The sequence below is a fragment of the Astatotilapia calliptera genome, chromosome 20, assembly GCF_964374335.1.
Source record: "Astatotilapia calliptera chromosome 20, fAstCal68.1, whole genome shotgun sequence".
Taxonomy (NCBI): Eukaryota; Metazoa; Chordata; class Actinopteri; order Cichliformes; family Cichlidae; genus Astatotilapia; species Astatotilapia calliptera.
The window spans coordinates 33,365,179-33,382,195 of record NC_137441.1 but is presented as its reverse complement, the minus strand read 5'-3'; the positions used below and the strand labels follow the sequence as shown (position 1 = coordinate 33,382,195).

Genomic DNA, 17,017 nt, shown 5'->3' with positions numbered 1-17,017 from the left:
TTCCCAAAGTTTCGAAATATTGGTTTAAAATTCACAGCGTACTTGCTCCAGCATTTTTATTTTCTTTGTGCTTTACTATGCACATGCAAAGGAGCGTGGGGATAGTTCCCACATATTATTTCTAGTTGCACTTTTTATACGCTTTAAACTGTACAAATAAACAGTTTTCTTTGAGCTAAAAAGTTTTCCATCCATCCATTTTCTTATCAAAACAGGCTTGCGCTGTGGCTTGAGCCTATCCCAGCTGACGGTGGGTGCACACAGAGTACACCTCGGAAGGGTCACCAGTACATCACAGGCCTAACTATATTTTCCTCCAATCAAATTTTTATCTGAGGTCTAAAAAAACGGGACACAGTGCAGAGTTCATTCTCTAAGACCATCAATAACCAGATACCATGTCTGGGAAAATGCAGGTAGTGAATGTTGTTTGTGCCAATGACATCTAAAATAAACAGCCAATAAATAGTTTTTGTCTTTTATCCTTGTGGATGGAAGAGGGCGTACAGAGGAGCAGCACTTACCGTATTTCCTGCGGGAAGTAATGTGTTGTGTCAGTTCAGGGATTTGGCTGGCATTGAAGTGACTTGAGTCAGGAGGGGGCCGCTTAAGAAAGACTTTTCTGCTTTCTGCCTGCTTAAATTCATTAAGAGAGCCTGTGCTACAATACCAGGGGTGACCATTCACCAGTAAACTTAACTTGGAGGGGGGGTAACACAGGCAGTGTCATTGGTCCCGGGAGCCCATTCTCAAGCACGTTGTCCACCACAGGCAATAAATTAGCAGTGGCAGTGTTTAGTGTGTGAGCAAAAAGGCGGCTACTGAGTTCCCAGCGAACGTGCACTTTGTTCTGGCATTACTCGTCGCATTAGCGCCACCAACTGTTTACTGCTGGGACTACTAGCAATGCAAATTTTCTGCGTGGAGCTCCCATTTCATAATATAAGGGGAACAAAAATCTACCAAGAAGATTACATTCAAAAGTCTCTCACATGAGAGACTTTTGAATGTAACACTTCCATGTTTAATATGAAACAGTCTCTTCAGCACAGTCTGCAACCTGTTTCGTCTCAGCAACTTTTAGACTGGGTTTTATCATGTTTGTCTTTGGGATTAGAGAGGAACAGCACTGCAGTGTTAAAGGCCCGAAGCAAACAAGGTAGACCTGCTACACATGGAAGTGTTGCTTGCTTCAAATACCGCTGGGGTGTGGAGGTTGGATAATGTAGGCCACCTGCAAGAAAATGCGCAGAGGGGGATGGAGAAAAACAAAAAAAGACAAATAAAATACCGCAGGAGGGGAGCAGCAGCTGTTGTTTCCTGGGTCAGCAAGCCTACGAGGGGCTGTTGACTCCTGGTTTGCATCTGTGCTCTCTCCCCAATTGGTGGTGGTGGTGGTGGGGGGCGGAGAGGAGGTCTGGAGTGTCACCACCGTGCACACCCCCTCATACCTCTAGAAAATTTTGGTCCAATCAGTGCAGTGCAACCATCGATGGAAATTACATGGCGACACGATGGTCCTAACCTGCTCCTTCTCCTGTGAAAACCAGAAAACTCTGTCTCCTCATTATTTGTATGTATAACTATGCAGTAATACAGCTGAACGGTGAACTGATATTAATATGCACGAAAACCAAGGCTGCTATTGATTGATTTATTTGTTTAAAGAAGCCAAACAAGTCATTTTAATATCTGACAAGTTTCCCCACCCCACACCTTATACCCCAACCACCCCCAACCCATTTGCCTCACAATGGTTTGGTCCGTTGCCTACACGCTCACATCCACGCAGTCATTTGGAAGTTTGTCGTGTGGGGGTATTTCTACAAGTGTGTGACTGGTGGCTGAAGTCCAGTAAGTACTTTGCAATTATTTACTTACAAACGATGTTTGGTCAGACATTTATTGTATTTTATTTTATTTTATTGCACTTTACTCCTCAGAAGAATCAAACACAATTACTGTTTTGTTGCATATTTTTAATTAGCTTTTTTTTTTTTTTAGCTTAATTTTAAAAAGCGGTTGCCATTTTGCTACCGAGGCAGCCGCATGTTTAGGAAAGAAGGAGCTGTATCTACAAAACCAAAAGCAGCTTTTTGAACACAAACACGAGGAGGATGCAGAATGCTCTGATGATACTTTGACCCATAGTCCATGACAGTAATGCTATTCATTTATTTCTCTGTTTTTGTGATTGTGTTGCTTTTGTTGATCTCTTTGCACAGGGAAAACAAAGAAGCCATCAGAGGAAGAAAATAACCGTTTTAAAGTCCATCAGCTCTGTCACAATGTTTTTGGACTGATCTCACTCAGCAGGTAGGTTTCAGCCACACTGACGTGAAAAAGTGTTATTTATTAATAGGACATCCCAGGATTGGTTACTTATATTGGTAAATGTTTTAATTGTATAACATGCAAGGTTGAATGTATTTGTAACTGCTTGTAAAGTTGTTTTGGAAATGAATGAAGTCTGAACTGTATAACAATTGTGTAATTATCTATGAGTTTGTGCGGTTCTGCTTTATAGCACGCTAGGTAAGATTTGAGCTGAGCTTTTGTTACCTAGTGGCTACACAAGCCAGGAAGTACCAACGACTGGATTTGGTGTGTGGTAATAACAGGTAAATTAACTTTTTTTTTTTTATTATTTGAATATATATGAGTGCTTGTGTATAAATACACAAACGATACACACATGCTTTCAATTGTGTAATGTAAGTGATCTAAGTAGCTCTGTTTTGGAAGTTCAGTTAATGCTAGAAATTTGTTTTGGAGTTTGTATGTGTTTTGTCTCTAGGGGCCACCACATATATTTATATATAAACATATATAAATAAAACCAATTTTTGAGCATAATTTTATATTATTGTTAATAATAAATTCATTAAAGCAACAAAACAACCTGAAGAGCCGGTTCTCTAAAAAGAGCCGAAAATCCCATCACTAGTCTGAAGACCAGCAAGGATACCCAACGGATTTACTTTGCCAAATGGATCATCACGGCCTTGCCGACAACAGGCACCGGGCCCCGCCAAGTAGTCACCGGGAGTGAGCTGGTACATACCTGAGCGCCCAGCCCCGGACACCAAGAACCACCAACGCACCGACCCCTGAGGGCATCAGTTACCGGCAGGGAGTGTGGTGAGGAGAGACAGGCCTTTGGAGGGCCTGGGAGTTCCCAGAGAGGTGGAGTCTAAGACCCGACCTGACATATAGACACAGACACAAACATGCATTCCCACCCTCATGCACACATATACAAATACTCAGCACTCACCCAACATAGGGATAGACATACATGGACACTGTACACACAATCACACTCCCCAAACAAACTCTATACCCCGGGTCCAGGTACCCTCGCCCCTGGAGGGGGAAACGGCACCTAGACCCAGGAGATGTTACCCTTTCCCCCGGGATGGAGGCAAGCAGACCGCCCCAGGCTCCGCAGCAGCAGGGAGGCCCCGCATCCCAGATCCCAATCGGACGGCCAACACCTCCTTCCAGCCCCCCCGCCCCGAAGGCCAGCAGAGAACAGGGGTGTGTGAAGACTCCAAACCTCCCTCCTCTTGCTCATGTGTAGTGTTGCTGCATGTTGTTCTAAGGTGCATTTAAAACACGGGAGAGCATGGTGCTGCTGCCAGAGAGCAGCAGGTGTTAGCACGGTCCCTCCCGAGAACCCTCAATGTCTACATGGATTTAAAATTGAGAGGTGGGCACCGGCGCCAGAGGTGGGGTTGAATACACAGACCGTCCACTGGACGCCGTTTTTTCTTGTTTATTGACACTCAGTAGTTCCTTCAGTCACTCTGGTGACTCATTGTGAATAAGGGAGCAGCTGGAAGTAGCTTTAGCTTCATATGACTTCTTATGTAATGCGTCCTCTGTGTTAAAGCACAAGGTATTGCACAAAACCTGGAATGGAGCTCAGTGATTTCCAGGCCACTTCTAAGAAAACTGGTTTTTGGTCTCCCTTCATCACTCCGCTCTTAGAAAACCTCCTGGAATTGTCAGCAAACCAAAGCAAGAGATTTTTTTGTTGTTGTTGCAACCCTCACAGTAACACCTTCACATATCTCCACAACACTGTCATTATCATGATAGCATTTTATTACGGCAGTGTTGTGTGCATGTTTCTGTGCTGATATGTGCATGTTAACCCCTTGAACTGACTGTAAATCTTTTTTTAAACATGGGAGTAAGGTTTTAAACTGGAAGTGAACCTGCACTTTATCCACTTTACCACCTTGGTGGGATGCTACCAGCAGCAACAATAGCTCCACTAGCTTCTTTCACCGTGATATGAGCAAAAGAAGTGACATGTAACCAAGTGTAACCTAATAAAGGTTACACTTGGTTCTATATGTAAACCCCCATAATGTTAAAATTTATGCTATCAAAGCACCATAACCCTGCTCCAACCTTACTTCAAGGCCTTAACCTTTCACTTCCAGACCACAGCTTTTTGCTGTAGTTTTACACTGATAATGTGAACAATGTAGAAAATGTCAGCATCTTGATACGAATTGAGGGAGGTTGGTAACAGTCTCCGTAATTTTTGCTCGTCTGAGTAGCTGGAATTCTTTTTATCACATCTTATGTCAGATTTGTTAAAGTTTCAAACTCTTTGACTGCCATCCAAGCCAAACCTCTTTGTATCCAAAGGAGTAAAAGGCATCATTTGCATGTTTTAAAATCTAAAATGAACCTGTTGATGAAACCTGTTACTTTATGTAAATAATTCTATTTAAAATAAAAAGAGTTTTCTCTAAAACAGCAAATTTAAAATAGCGCAACTGTGTAGTAAACATTTACTGCTTTTTATTACCTTCATGTATAAAAACAAACTCTGGTTTCATTCATTTTATTTCAGTAAAACTCAGTCTATTCTTCCAAGACTGCCTCAGTAATAGTTTACTCTGAGCAGAAGTAGTTCTGAAATGTAATTGTTTGCTTTTTTTCTTTGGTTTGTTTGTTTGTGCTTTGAAGCAAGTAACATCCAGCTCCAGGAGCAAATAGCCTCAGGGGCGTTGTATCGACAAGCAGGCTCGGCTTTAGAGATAAGAGATGATGGTGTGCATGACAGATTTCTGACAAAGCAAACATTTGGAAAAAGAAATGTTTACAGCTGTGGTGTTTGTGCAAGGGCGAACAAACAAACAGTTTTTTAGTGTCATCGATGAGAGGTGCAAGCAGATAAACCTTTCAAACTGTTTGACAGTAAATGCTGAAGTTGTTGCTGTTGTATTATTTTAATAAATCCATCTGATGCAGTGCAGCCTGCGCGTGGATCAGCAATAAAGATGCGTTATCCTTATCATTTTTTTCTTTAATGACACCTGCATCCACTGATCCTGTTTAGTCAAGGATACAGTGCAATATAAGAGTTAGATATCAACATTCAAGTAAGCTTTTAATCTTTCAGGTGTATTACATTAAAAAAAATTAACCAGAGAGCACAGTCAGCAACATGAGTGCGATAACCATAAACCAATGCCACGCTCTCTAATCTGGTGTCCAAAGGGCAGGCAGGATCCAGTGGGCAGTAATAATAAAGTGTGCTGTTATTACTGCTGAAAGTGACAGCGAGCCCAAACACGGCCATGGCGGACACCGAGGAATGGGGAAAGCCTGTGGAGAGGAAAGGGGTGAGTTACAGTCCACGTGTGATCCCAACCATGGTCACAATTTTCTTTTCTGACTTTTCAAATAGCGCTCTGATGTTGTCCCCCTCTCCCCAACAAAAAACAGAGGCTAACTGTAGTCCTGGTGCTGGCAACACTCATAGCTGCCTTTGGTTCGTCCTTCCAGTACGGCTATAATGTCTCTGTGGTCAACTCTCCATCGCAGGTAAGCTGATTAAAGAAAGAAAAGCTTGAATGGAACTCGCTGGGAAGATAATTCGTTCCTATCAGTGCTCTCCTGCTCTTTTCAGTTCATGCAGCAGTTTTATAATACAACCTACATGGAGCGTTACCACAGCCCGATGGAGGAGAACGTCCTGACTCTGCTGTGGTCTCTCTCCGTGTCCATGTTCCCTCTCGGAGGCTTCTTCGGCTCTCTGATGGTGGCCCCTCTGGTCAACAAATTTGGGAGGTGAGAATCTGCTTCATTCCACGTGTAGTTTAGCATGCTCTGCATGTTTCTTGCAACTAATGCTTCATCCCTGCTACAGGAAGGGCACCCTCCTCTTCAACAACATCTTCTCCATCGTCCCTGCTATAATGATGGGAGTCAGTGAGATCGCCAAGTCCTACGAGATCATCATTGTGGCCAGGTTTATAGTAGGCATCTGTGCAGGTCAGCTCCCGAATTTAACAACAGCCCAGGTTAAGGATCAGGCGTGATCAGGCGGTTTAGCTTCACCCATGCATGCTTTCCCACCTGCAGGTCTCTCTTCCAATGTGGTGCCCATGTATCTGGGTGAGATCGCTCCCAAAAACCTGAGGGGAGCTCTCGGCATTGTTCCGCAACTCTTCATCACTGTTGGCATCCTCTGCGCCCAAGTGCTGGGCATTAGAAACATACTGGGAAACAGCACAGGTAGTTAAGTTTGTACATGTTTGATCATTTATTCATCAGATGCTGAGACATGGTCTTAAGAATAAGTTTAAAAGCGTGTCTGTGTTCCTTGTGTGTGTCCAGGCTGGACCCTCATGCTGGGCCTTACTGGTATTCCCGCCGCGATTCAGCTCCTGCTGCTCCCCTTCTTCCCTGAGAGCCCCAGGTACATGCTCATCCAGAATGGAGACGAGAAGAAAGCAACGAAAGGTAAGAAAGTGCGATGTCATCAACATAAAAAAAGCATGGTTCATAAAAAAATCACACCTAACAGGCTTAACGTATTCTGTTCATTTAGACCATATTCTGTAGAAGGTATCCCTCTGAAGTTTAAGAGAAAATGACAATTTTTCCATCGTATATGTCTCTTGTACAGAATGTATCCAATCTTCCATCGTTGGTGGTTCAGGCTTAAGCCATCTCCTCGTAAGGGGCTTTTTACTCGCAGCCAGTAGGATATACAAACGTCTTCTATCATTAGAATTCAATTTATCCACTGGTGTGTTACACAAAAATCTCAAAGGTTAAAGGGAAAACAAATGAAAAAACATTTTGTAGACGTTCGTGGATTAGAGACCAGTACTGGCGAATAACTTTGCAATCCCAAAAGATATGGAAATGGTTAGCTCCATCTCCCCCACATCTCCAACAAGTGTCACCAGTTCCCCGGTATCTTTGTTGAGCAGGGTTGATGAAAAATCTCTGTGGTGAGCCGTGGTCGGCGGTGCCGTGCGGACGCACCTTCACGACATCCGCAATCACACCTGCCTGTTAAAACACGGGGACTCGGGTTGGTGAATGATGGTGGTGTTCCTGCAGCCGTGGAATGAATAAAGATGGCTCTCAATAACAATCTGTGGTCCCACCTTATTCACACCACACTGGTGCCGAAACCCAGGGTTTCACCATCATCATCACCACCATCATTCACATTTCGCACATAACTACACTACACATCGAAGATAAACTGAGCATTTATGGCACTGTATGCATTTCCACTCTTAGCACTGCAGCGCCTGCGTGGGTGGGACGACGTGGACAGCGAGCTGTTGGAGATGCGTCAGGAGGACCAGTCCGAGAAGGTCGAAGGTCACCTGAGTGTGTTCTCCCTGCTGTCCCAGCGCTCTCTTCGCTGGCAGCTGATCTCCATAGTTGTCATGAACATGGGCCAGCAGCTGTCGGGTGTCAATGCGGTGAGACGTGCCCATCCAGTTGTCCTCGTCCCTCACACAATAACTCAGGATGCATGACAACATCTATGTTCTTGCTTATTCACAGGCTGTTGTGTTATAACCATAATGCATTTCTCTCTTTTCTCTCAGATCTACTACTATGCCGACAGCATATACGGCTCTGCAGGAGTCAGGGAGAGTGACATCCAGTATGTCACAGTGGGAACGGGAGCAGTGAATGTCTTTATGACCATAACTGCTGTAGGTACCCAGCAAAGCTGAGGAGAGGAGCTGTTTGTGTGTTGTTTGATCATGTGAGATGGAGATAACCACTGTGAACGGGGGTTTTGTCATCCCAGGTGTTCATCGTGGAAGCCTCAGGTCGCCGCCTGCTCCTCCTCTGTGGTTTTGGGATCTGCTGCGGAGCCTGTGTGCTGCTCACTGTCGCACTCAACTTGCAGGTATGGTACAGACCTGTCAGCGCTACTAATGCCTGCAACCTGTCACTCTGCTGCCCTCTAGTGGTTCAGTTATTAGTTCCCCAACCTGGAAAGAATCAGAGGAGATTTGCAAGATCCTGTTTATGATCTCAGGATCAGTGGATCAGAGAGTAACGCCTCGTGAGATTGATTTAATTGCAGCTATAGTCTAAAAATGTACTAATTATAGTTAGAGGTGAGTTCGTAAATGTGAGCTGCTTGTAATTTTAACAGCATTTCACATATTATGCTTCTATGTTACTGAATTTAAGTCATTTGACATTGTTCAGCATATTTTTGGATAACCAGGACACTCTTTTTTTTTTTTCCAACAGCAGCCAGCAAAATCCTCATTCCTACAAGGCTACAGCAACAGGCCTTTAAAATTTTCATCTTAATCTGTGTGATTTTAATTTTCTGCTCTCACCTACACTTTGTCCCCACTGGATTACAGCTCTGTTGAATAATTAATTAAAAGCACTGAATAAAATTTAACATTATGAAGGCGTTAGTCCACTCCATAGTTTTAACCTCACTGCATTAAAATAGAGGCACTCTACTGTTGTTGAGACCACCACTGATTATGGCTTTTTTCCCCCACTCATCTTTCATGCATTTAACTCAGAGTGGACAGACTTTTGGCTTACTTAGAGTCCAGAACGTGGGTCCCAGTTTGAACCTGCACTGTTGCAAAGGCTTCTATTGTGGACAGTTAGTCAATAATATGTCAAACAGGTTTTTGTAGTTTTGCCTCTTTACATGTTTGTAAATGACGTATGAATCAAATACAAATTTTCAGATTTTACTCAAGTAGTTTTACGAAAACTTGTCCAATCGCTGTTCAGAAGTTGCATACGTTTTATACATAGTTGTACATATACTAAAACTGCAAAGCTGCTGTGCTTGGGTTGAGATTGGCCATCAAACTACTGTGAAACATTGTCTGAGCACTTCAAATCTGAGCACAGAGTATAGCCCTGTACACTTTACAGTTTGTCCTGTTACTTCTATCAGCAGCCATGTCAGCAACAAACGCCAGTGGTTTGGTTCAAGTCATTCATGCCCATGCCATAGCATTGCCTCCACCATGTTTGACAGATGGTGCAGTATGCTTCAGATCCAGAACTGTTTCTCTGCTTCTCCATTTTTTTTTTCTTCCGTCATTCTGGTTCATCTTGCTTTCATTTATCCCAAGATTTTTTTTTCCAGATCTGTGCAGGCCTTTTAGAGTTTAGTCTAATCTGGCCTTCCTGTTCTTGAGTGTAACCAGTAGTTCGCACCTTGTTATAAAACAGGGGACGGGAACTCCAGGCCTCAAGGGCCAGTGTCCTACAGGTTTTAGATGATCCAACACAGCTGATTTAAATGGCTAAATTACCTCCTCAACATGTCTTGAAGCCCTCCAGAGGACTGGAGGGCTTCAAACTAATCATTTGATTCAGGTGTGTTGACCCAGGGTGAGATCTAAAACCTGCCAGGGTTATTACCAGGGTGATATTATAAATCCTCTATTTCCATTCAGGAAGGTGTCTCCAGATTGTAGATGTTGAAACTGATATGCACAACGATGATATGGATTTTTTTTTGAAAGGATTAGTGGCTGTTGGCAGTAAATTAAACTTATATGTTATCAGTTTAATTTGTAAAAGGGTACAGGCCACACTTAACTATGCAACTGTTTGTCAGCTGTCTAATTACTTTTGTGTTTCCTAAAAATGAGACATTATATATAAAAACATCTCTGTCTCCATAGTGTAGTGGTTTATACATCTGACTAACAGGCCAAAGATCCCAGTTCAGTATAGGGAGGAGACCCAAATCCCTTTGGGATTGTGTCAAGAAGGGCTTCTGGTGTTTTGTTTTGTTTTGTTTTTTGTTGTTGTTTTTTTAAAAAAGCTAAACCAAACATCTGGCACATGATAAATAACAGGAAATTGGATTCAGGTGGGTGTGGAGACCCACATCTCTTTATGTTTGATTTAATTTCACCTGCACTTTATCCCCATGTTTTGGCCATTTCTGAAAAGCCACAGTGAGAACTCCTGCAGGACAGCTAAGGAACAGCAGAATAGGACATGATGACAGATTGGCAAAATAATTAAACAAGACGCAACCAGTAAAAAGCCAAAATAACAAACGGTGTCACTGTGCTACAGATTACCAGCCTGTAATCATGTTGTACGTCTAGGATTCCCATCATGGTCTGAGACAGTAAAGTGATATTTTGGCCCCTTTGTTTGCAGGAGCCATGACACCTGACACTAAACACTGACTATTAGAGAGAACCGCAAACGCAGTGCTGCCCTCCTTCAAACCTGCAACCTCACCTGGAGCCAATGTTTTCAGACAGGCGTCATTTTCAGCAGCAGTAAAGGCACAATTTAGAGACACAATGGAGAGTAGGCACATTAATCATCTGCCTTTGATCCTCAAGGCCTCCATGTGGAGCCGTTAATGTTGCTCCTGCTTACAAACATCAGAAGGAATAGTTACTGAGAGCTGCTTGTCTGTGTTTGCAGGAGACTGTGACATGGATGCCCTATGTCAGCATCGCCTCTGTCATCGTCTACGTCATCGGACATGCCATAGGACCGAGTGAGTCTGTCTGAGTAGACCTGTTGGTATTTACACACATACTGTAATTACAGCAGGGCGCTCCATTAGCTGAAGTGTTGTTTAGATGTAACCAGGCATATAATCAAAGTTTGTACATCAGCACTCAGTTTGTTTGAGATATGAGCATCCTCTCTGACTGTGAAGACTGATGACGTCTGTCTCGAGTGTTTTGGTTGTGGTTAATTGCATTTTTGTTCTGCAGGTCCCATTCCTTATGTGGTGGCCACTGAGATGTTCCGGCAAACAGCCAGGCCTGCGGCGTTCATGGTGGCCGGCTCCGTCCACTGGCTCTCCAACTTCATTGTTGGCCTTGTCTTCCCCTTCCTCGAGGTTAGTTTCTCAATTTCTGCAGGCTCAGACTTCAGTGGAATTAGTTCTAGATGTTTTGTCGAGCATAACCAGCAAGGCAGTTCCCCCCACATCCTCACTGTAATGTGATCTTTTATGCCACTTAGAATTGGATTACTTTGATATTTTCTTTGCAATTTGCATAGATTTGCAAACAAGGGATTGCTTTTCTAAACAGGGATTAACCTGTTTAGAAAAGATTTAAGTGCACTCGTTTGCATTTCATCCTTGCAACACAAATATAAGAATTAAGTAAAGAATATGCTGCAACAAACAGTGCGTAAGAGAGGAGAGGATTGCAGTCAGGGTGGAGTGGCTAGAAATGAGTGTCAAGGATGATTTATAACAAGATAGCAGCAAGAGTGAAAGGGAAAGATTACAAGATGGTAGTGAGACCTGCTATGATGAATGGTTTGGAGACTGTGGTGCTAACAAAAAGTCAGGAGGCTGAGCTGGAGGTGGCAGAGCTGAAGAAACCAGCATGACCAGGATGGAGGGACAGGATTAGAGAAGAGTACATGAGAGTAACGGCTCAGGTTTTGCCGCCAAAGTTAAGGAACTGAACTGCTGTGGACATGTGCAGACCCTATATGGATATAGTTGACAAAGGATTTTGGAGATTCATAGATCTAGTAAAGAAGGAAATGAAGAGGGGTTGTGTGACACAGGAGGATGCTGGGGATAGGGTGACATGATACCAGTGAGTTGCTGTAGTGACCCCTAAAGTGAGTGGGCCAAAATGCTGACTTATACTGATTTGAATTGTACTCAAAATTACTGCCTCATGTTTATCTTTTAGCAAGATACTAACCTCAAGCCTCTGATGCATATATTGGAGTGTGAGTGTCAGATAGAAAGCACTTCAGCAGAGAGAAAAAAGTCTTCATTGGAATGGGCAAATTAAGCGTTTTGTATAAAGTGCTTCGAGTGCTCAGGTAAAGTAGAAAAAGTAGATTTCAGATATATTTTTTCCTTTTACAACATTTTCCTAATGGTTCAGCACCAAGTTTGATTCAGGTATCAAACTGAGAACAACATTTTAAAAAATCAGTTGGTTCCTCCTGTTTATTATTGATTGCTGTCATGCTAGAGAATGCAGTTTGGACCTATCACTCACCTACCTGATGCACACTCCACCTTTAGGTGACACTTAGAATATTTCTTGTGCATGTGAAGAAAAGAAGGAGTTTATTTTAGGTGGATGGTTTAGTGTTGCTGGCTGCTGAACTAGTCAGGAACAGTTTCTGTGTGCAAAGCTGGCTTGTTGTTTGACTCACAGTAAACAGGGCAGCCTGGAGCCAGGGGTGATCAAATCAGCTGATTAAAACAGGCAGGCAGGTGGGAAGCTGGTGGATCTAAGCACAAGAGAACAGTGTTGGTTTCGGTCATCGAGTGAAGTGGGAAAAACTGGAAAGGGAGTGGCTCACCTACTCCTCGTACACAAACACAGACAGAGAAAACAAAATAAGAGGAGGACAAGAAGAGGCACAACATAGGGAATGAGGAGGAGGAAGATACATGAGGAATGCAAACATGCAGAGAGTGCCAGAAACATTTTTTACTGCATTTACAACGCCTGAAACACAATGTCGGAGCTTGAATATTATAACACCAGAAAACATATTGTAAAATCTTAAATGAGGAGACATTATGTGTAGGAGTTTTCACTGAATGACGTGATCTTAGATATAAACATAAGCTTCATCTCATGTTTACTTCCTCTTACATGTTTAAACCTGAAAGTGTAATCAAGGGAAGAAGATGCTTGAGAAACATCTATAAAGAGCAGTGTTTCACTTTTGACCTCACCTTGTTTGCTCTGTTTGTCTTCCTGACATATTTACATTTCATGTCGAGGACCCAGAAATCACATTTCCTCTCCTTCTCTCCCCAGCGAGGCCTGGGCCCCTACAGCTTCATCATTTTTGCCGTCATCTGTCTGGTCACCCTGATCTACATCTGGCTGGTGGTGCCCGAAACAAAGAAGAAGACCTTCCTGGAGGTCTTCCAGATGTTTGCAAAGAGGAACAAAGTGGAGTTAAATCTGGGTGACGGCGATCTGCCGCTGAAAGAGCTCAAAGAGAGCCCACAGGATGCACAGAAGGCCACGCCCTTCTGAAGAAAGAAGGAGAACATTGATAGAAGAGGAAGTATTCGCTGCGGGTGTGGAGCGAGGGAGTGTGTGTGTGGTAGAAGACTTGACAGTGTTTTCATTTTAGATGCCTCTGTGTGCCTTTTCTTTGTATTTGCACCTGCAGATGTTGGTAGATTTCCATGCAGGCTAAGGTTTGCTGTGAGTCGGTGTATGCACTAGATGCAGCGTTAAGGACGTGTGAAGGAGTCAGTGAGCAGACAGCAGGTCTCTTGTAAGCTTTTATTGATGACATATGAATGCAGTACATGGCTCAAGCTGTGACGTCTTTTTAATATTGGCCTGTAGGCGCCTTGAAAAGCATTTTGTCCTTTGTAAAACATACCATGAACCCTTCACCAACAATTCAATCAAATCCCCAACATCAACAGATGATATTCTGCCTTGTTGCAGCATGTTGAAGCTCATACAAACAGAAGCATCAGGAACATCTGTACTGACTGTCCAGCTGCACCCCTCCGTACATGCTCAGTTTTGGTCTGGCCAAAGCATAACTGCCAGAATCTTTCTCCTGGAAATTGAGCACCAAAGGAAACAAAGAGCCAGTTTCTGAGGACAACAGAAAAAAAGAATCAGGCTGGAGAATCACCAATCTAACTTTAATTGCATGTCAATATCAAATTTTAAAACCACCCACCATATCTGATAGACCTTGAATTGTGAAATCCACCTAAAGGAAAGAAAAAGGAAAGAAGCAAACACTGCAAAGTGAATACAGCCATCCCTTACATGTAGATATGTTTGGCAGCTTGTAAGATGAGCAAGCACCCGAATGACTGTCGTCAATGGATGTTATCAAACACAGTCCAGAGGATGCTCTCGTAGCAGGGCGGAGTGGTGAGGGAGCCCTGAAGAAGCGCTTCAGATTCTCAGGGAGCATTGAGCGGACATCAAGGTTGGATATGTTCATGGACTGACCTGTGAGGGTTACACAAACACCACGTTAAACTAAACCAGTGAGTTATGGCTCAGCTAGAGGTCACATTTGGATTCTGACCCCAAGTAGAGCAATGTGGGGTTTTTCTTCTGTTTGTTTGTTTTTGTGGCATACTTGATTTTCTTCAAGTTTGCAATAAAATCACTATAGTAGGTGTTCTCAAAATGGCCATCCTGGAAAGAAAATAAAACAAAGCTGTGTAACATTGATGCTTAAAGTTTCAGTGAAAAGAGATCATTGTGACTTGATCCCATAAATGCAGGCTTTAGAGGATTATTACAGTTTTTTAGGATCTGTGTTGCTTTAAGCTTTATCATTAAATTGTATTTAACATACTTGAAAGGCACTGATACAACCAAAACTCCAGATTTATTGACCTGTTTTCTAAACAGCTAGAAACCAAAAAAAAGTTGATTTTTTTTTTAAACAGATATTCAATAACTCACTTGTAATGGTTGCACACATCTGACAGTTTTGGTCATGTTTTTACAGATATGTTATATTTTTCAGTCATTCTGACTGTTTAATGTTCCTTCTTTGATAGATGTCAGATATTAACTTATGAGTAAAGTGCTGTAGAAGTGAAAATAAAGTCCCAGTTTTATGTAAACTCTCACTTGGATGCATCTTAATTATTTGCTGCTATCACAGTGGATGCCAGCTGTGGATGCCAGCTGTGGCGTTGCTGCGGCGATGACCTCTCAAAGGAAAGGAAAGGAAGCGTCTCATAGCTGAAGGTTACAGGCCGTCTGAGATCCAGAGCAGCCCGGTGGAAACAAGCACTCATTCACTGTGCTGCCGTGTAGCTGAAGACTATCGGGATATAGAAATGCATTTACTAACTTTCGATTGTTTCAGCTGTTTGATGAAATGAAAGAAAGTCTTGAAACGGTTCAACAGGAAGCAAGAAATTTGTGTGCAGATTAGAAGTGGTTTCAAAAAAAGAGGGCTGATTAATAGATGCAGGTCAATCTGGTTTCCTTGTTAAAAGAATTCACTCTGATGAAACCCATCATCCCTTTAAACCTCTGCACCTATAATTGATCCCAGTTTGGTTGAGCATGAGACAGACGTTCTTTAAAACCTGGCTTTACTGCAGTGGACAGCCTTTGTGTTTTGTAAGCCTACCTCTGCCATGTAGCGGATCCCATCTATGGCATGATCTGCTCCACTGGCCTCCAGGTCCCAGCCGCCTCAGTGCAGGTGCATCTGGACAGCTGTGTACTTTCCTGGGAGTCCCTCAGTGATTTTCATACTGGGAGGTAGGTCGATTTGAACTGACACAAATATATCATCACAAATCATGAATACTTTACATAGCAGGAAAGCCTTGGCCCACATTTATTTCAGCAGCAGGCATTTCTTTTCAATGTTGACAGTGCTGTTTGTCGTGGTCTGGGTGGTTTTCCACAGCATCAGCTCCTCCCCACTGGGTGGAGTCTTTGTTGTTCCTCACCTGATGGCAATCGGACCAGCAGTATTTATGACCGGCGCACTCAACTGGTCTTCGCCAGATTATCTGCCAACTTTAGTCAGTTCTCGGCCTCACGTCCATTCCTTGGTGACTCATCAGATGTATTAACCGTATCTCTGTTTTTCTCGTCAGCCGCGAAAACCCACCTACCAAGCTCTCCTGGAAACCAGTTTGCTGCCGCCGGTAATCCCTCTCCGTGTCGGAGCTGCCATTCTTTCCTGCCTGCCTCCCTGCATTGCATGCAGTACCCACCTGGACCTCTCCTGCCTCCCCCCTCCACGCAACCCTCACCTGCAAGTTTGTAAGACAGCTCAGTGTACTATCCTTAGATTCACTCGCAGCTCTCTGTGGAATTCCCCTGACTGCTCTCTCCTCTGTTTCAGTGCCCTGGCCCGCCACAGTTTCCCCTGCCCAGTACCTGCACTCAGTTATCCCTGCCGTCTAGTTATCATCACAGTATCTTCTCTCGCCTCAGACATCTAGTTTATGTTCATTGATTCTAGTCTGCACTTTCTGTTAGCCTTTGAGCATTGTAAAATAAATATCTCTTTTCGTTACACCTCACCCCTGGCCTCCGGTTTTGAATCTGCACTTGAGTCCCTTCCATTTCCACGGGCCACTGCGCCTGACAGCTGTTGATGTGATGCAGTGGTGACTTTTCCAAAAAGCAATGGCAGTCATGGAAACTATACATAAATGAGGGGATTTCAAAAAATGGAAATTCTACCTCAACGTCCACGTAAATTTATGCTTTGATAGTTCAGGCAGAAAAAACTGGTGTGGTCCTTTCTGTGCATCTGTACAGACTGACACTGTTTGAACTTTTGATTTACATTAGCCTTCTTTGAAATGGATTAACCACCCAGCTCACATGTTGCTGGTTCCCTGGCACGCAGTGGACTTGTTCAGCAGAATAATGTTGCATCTTCAAATAACATTCATTGCCAGAATCGTAGCTGCGCTGTACACCAAATGGTCCATGGTTTTTACAAGAGCCAACCAGCTGTTAAACGAAAAGTATTGGTCCAATAACGCACAGCGCGTTAAACCAGGACACCAAGCAGTCAAAAGAATTTCATCTTTGTGAATAAACAGTAATAACCCAATTTTCATTTCAATCACTTTATTTTTATTTTTCAAAAATGCTATTTGTTGAGTATTTCTGTTGCAAAATAAACGTCTCTACGCTTTACGCACCACGCATCAACATCCATGAAAGCGCAGTTTGAGGTGATTAAAAATACAACTATGCATTAAATTCTTTAAAAACTAATTCAG

At 43.1% G+C, this 17,017-nt stretch overlaps 1 protein-coding gene and 2 long non-coding RNA genes across 5 annotated transcripts; 2 read left to right on the top strand and 1 right to left on the bottom strand.

Annotated features, from left to right (window-relative positions):
• Positions 1-1,725: 1,725 nt before the first annotated feature.
• On the top strand, positions 1,726-14,470 carry LOC113013395 (solute carrier family 2, facilitated glucose transporter member 5). 3 transcript variants are annotated; one of them, XM_080294261.1, is made up of 15 exons: positions 1,726-1,854; positions 2,226-2,316; positions 2,528-2,621; positions 5,524-5,648; positions 5,752-5,850; positions 5,936-6,096; positions 6,176-6,300; positions 6,391-6,543; positions 6,646-6,771; positions 7,567-7,754; positions 7,884-7,994; positions 8,093-8,194; positions 10,732-10,807; positions 11,031-11,158; positions 13,071-14,470. In XM_080294261.1, the coding sequence occupies exons 4-15, from the start codon at positions 5,604-5,606 to the stop codon at positions 13,293-13,295; spliced, it is 1,539 nt and encodes a 512-aa protein (XP_080150387.1). In that variant the 5' UTR covers positions 1,726-1,854; positions 2,226-2,316; positions 2,528-2,621; positions 5,524-5,603; the 3' UTR covers positions 13,296-14,470. The 3 variants fall into 3 exon arrangements, with proteins under 3 accessions (XP_080150387.1, XP_026010048.1, XP_026010050.1); XM_026154263.2 differs by lacking the exon at positions 2,528-2,621; XM_026154265.2 differs by lacking the exons at positions 1,726-1,854; positions 2,226-2,316; positions 2,528-2,621 and adding an exon at positions 3,417-3,540.
• On the bottom strand, positions 14,171-15,633 carry LOC145422675 (uncharacterized). The gene is made up of 2 exons (XR_013903969.1): positions 15,394-15,633; positions 14,171-14,246 (listed from the first exon to the last, which is right to left on the bottom strand). It is a non-coding gene; the product is annotated as an uncharacterized LOC145422675 (long non-coding RNA).
• Positions 15,634-15,899: 266 nt separating this feature from the next.
• LOC145422676 (uncharacterized) lies at positions 15,900-16,303 on the top strand. Its single transcript, XR_013903971.1, has 2 exons — positions 15,900-16,040; positions 16,123-16,303. It is a non-coding gene; the product is annotated as an uncharacterized LOC145422676 (long non-coding RNA).
• Positions 16,304-17,017: the final 714 nt, after the last annotated feature.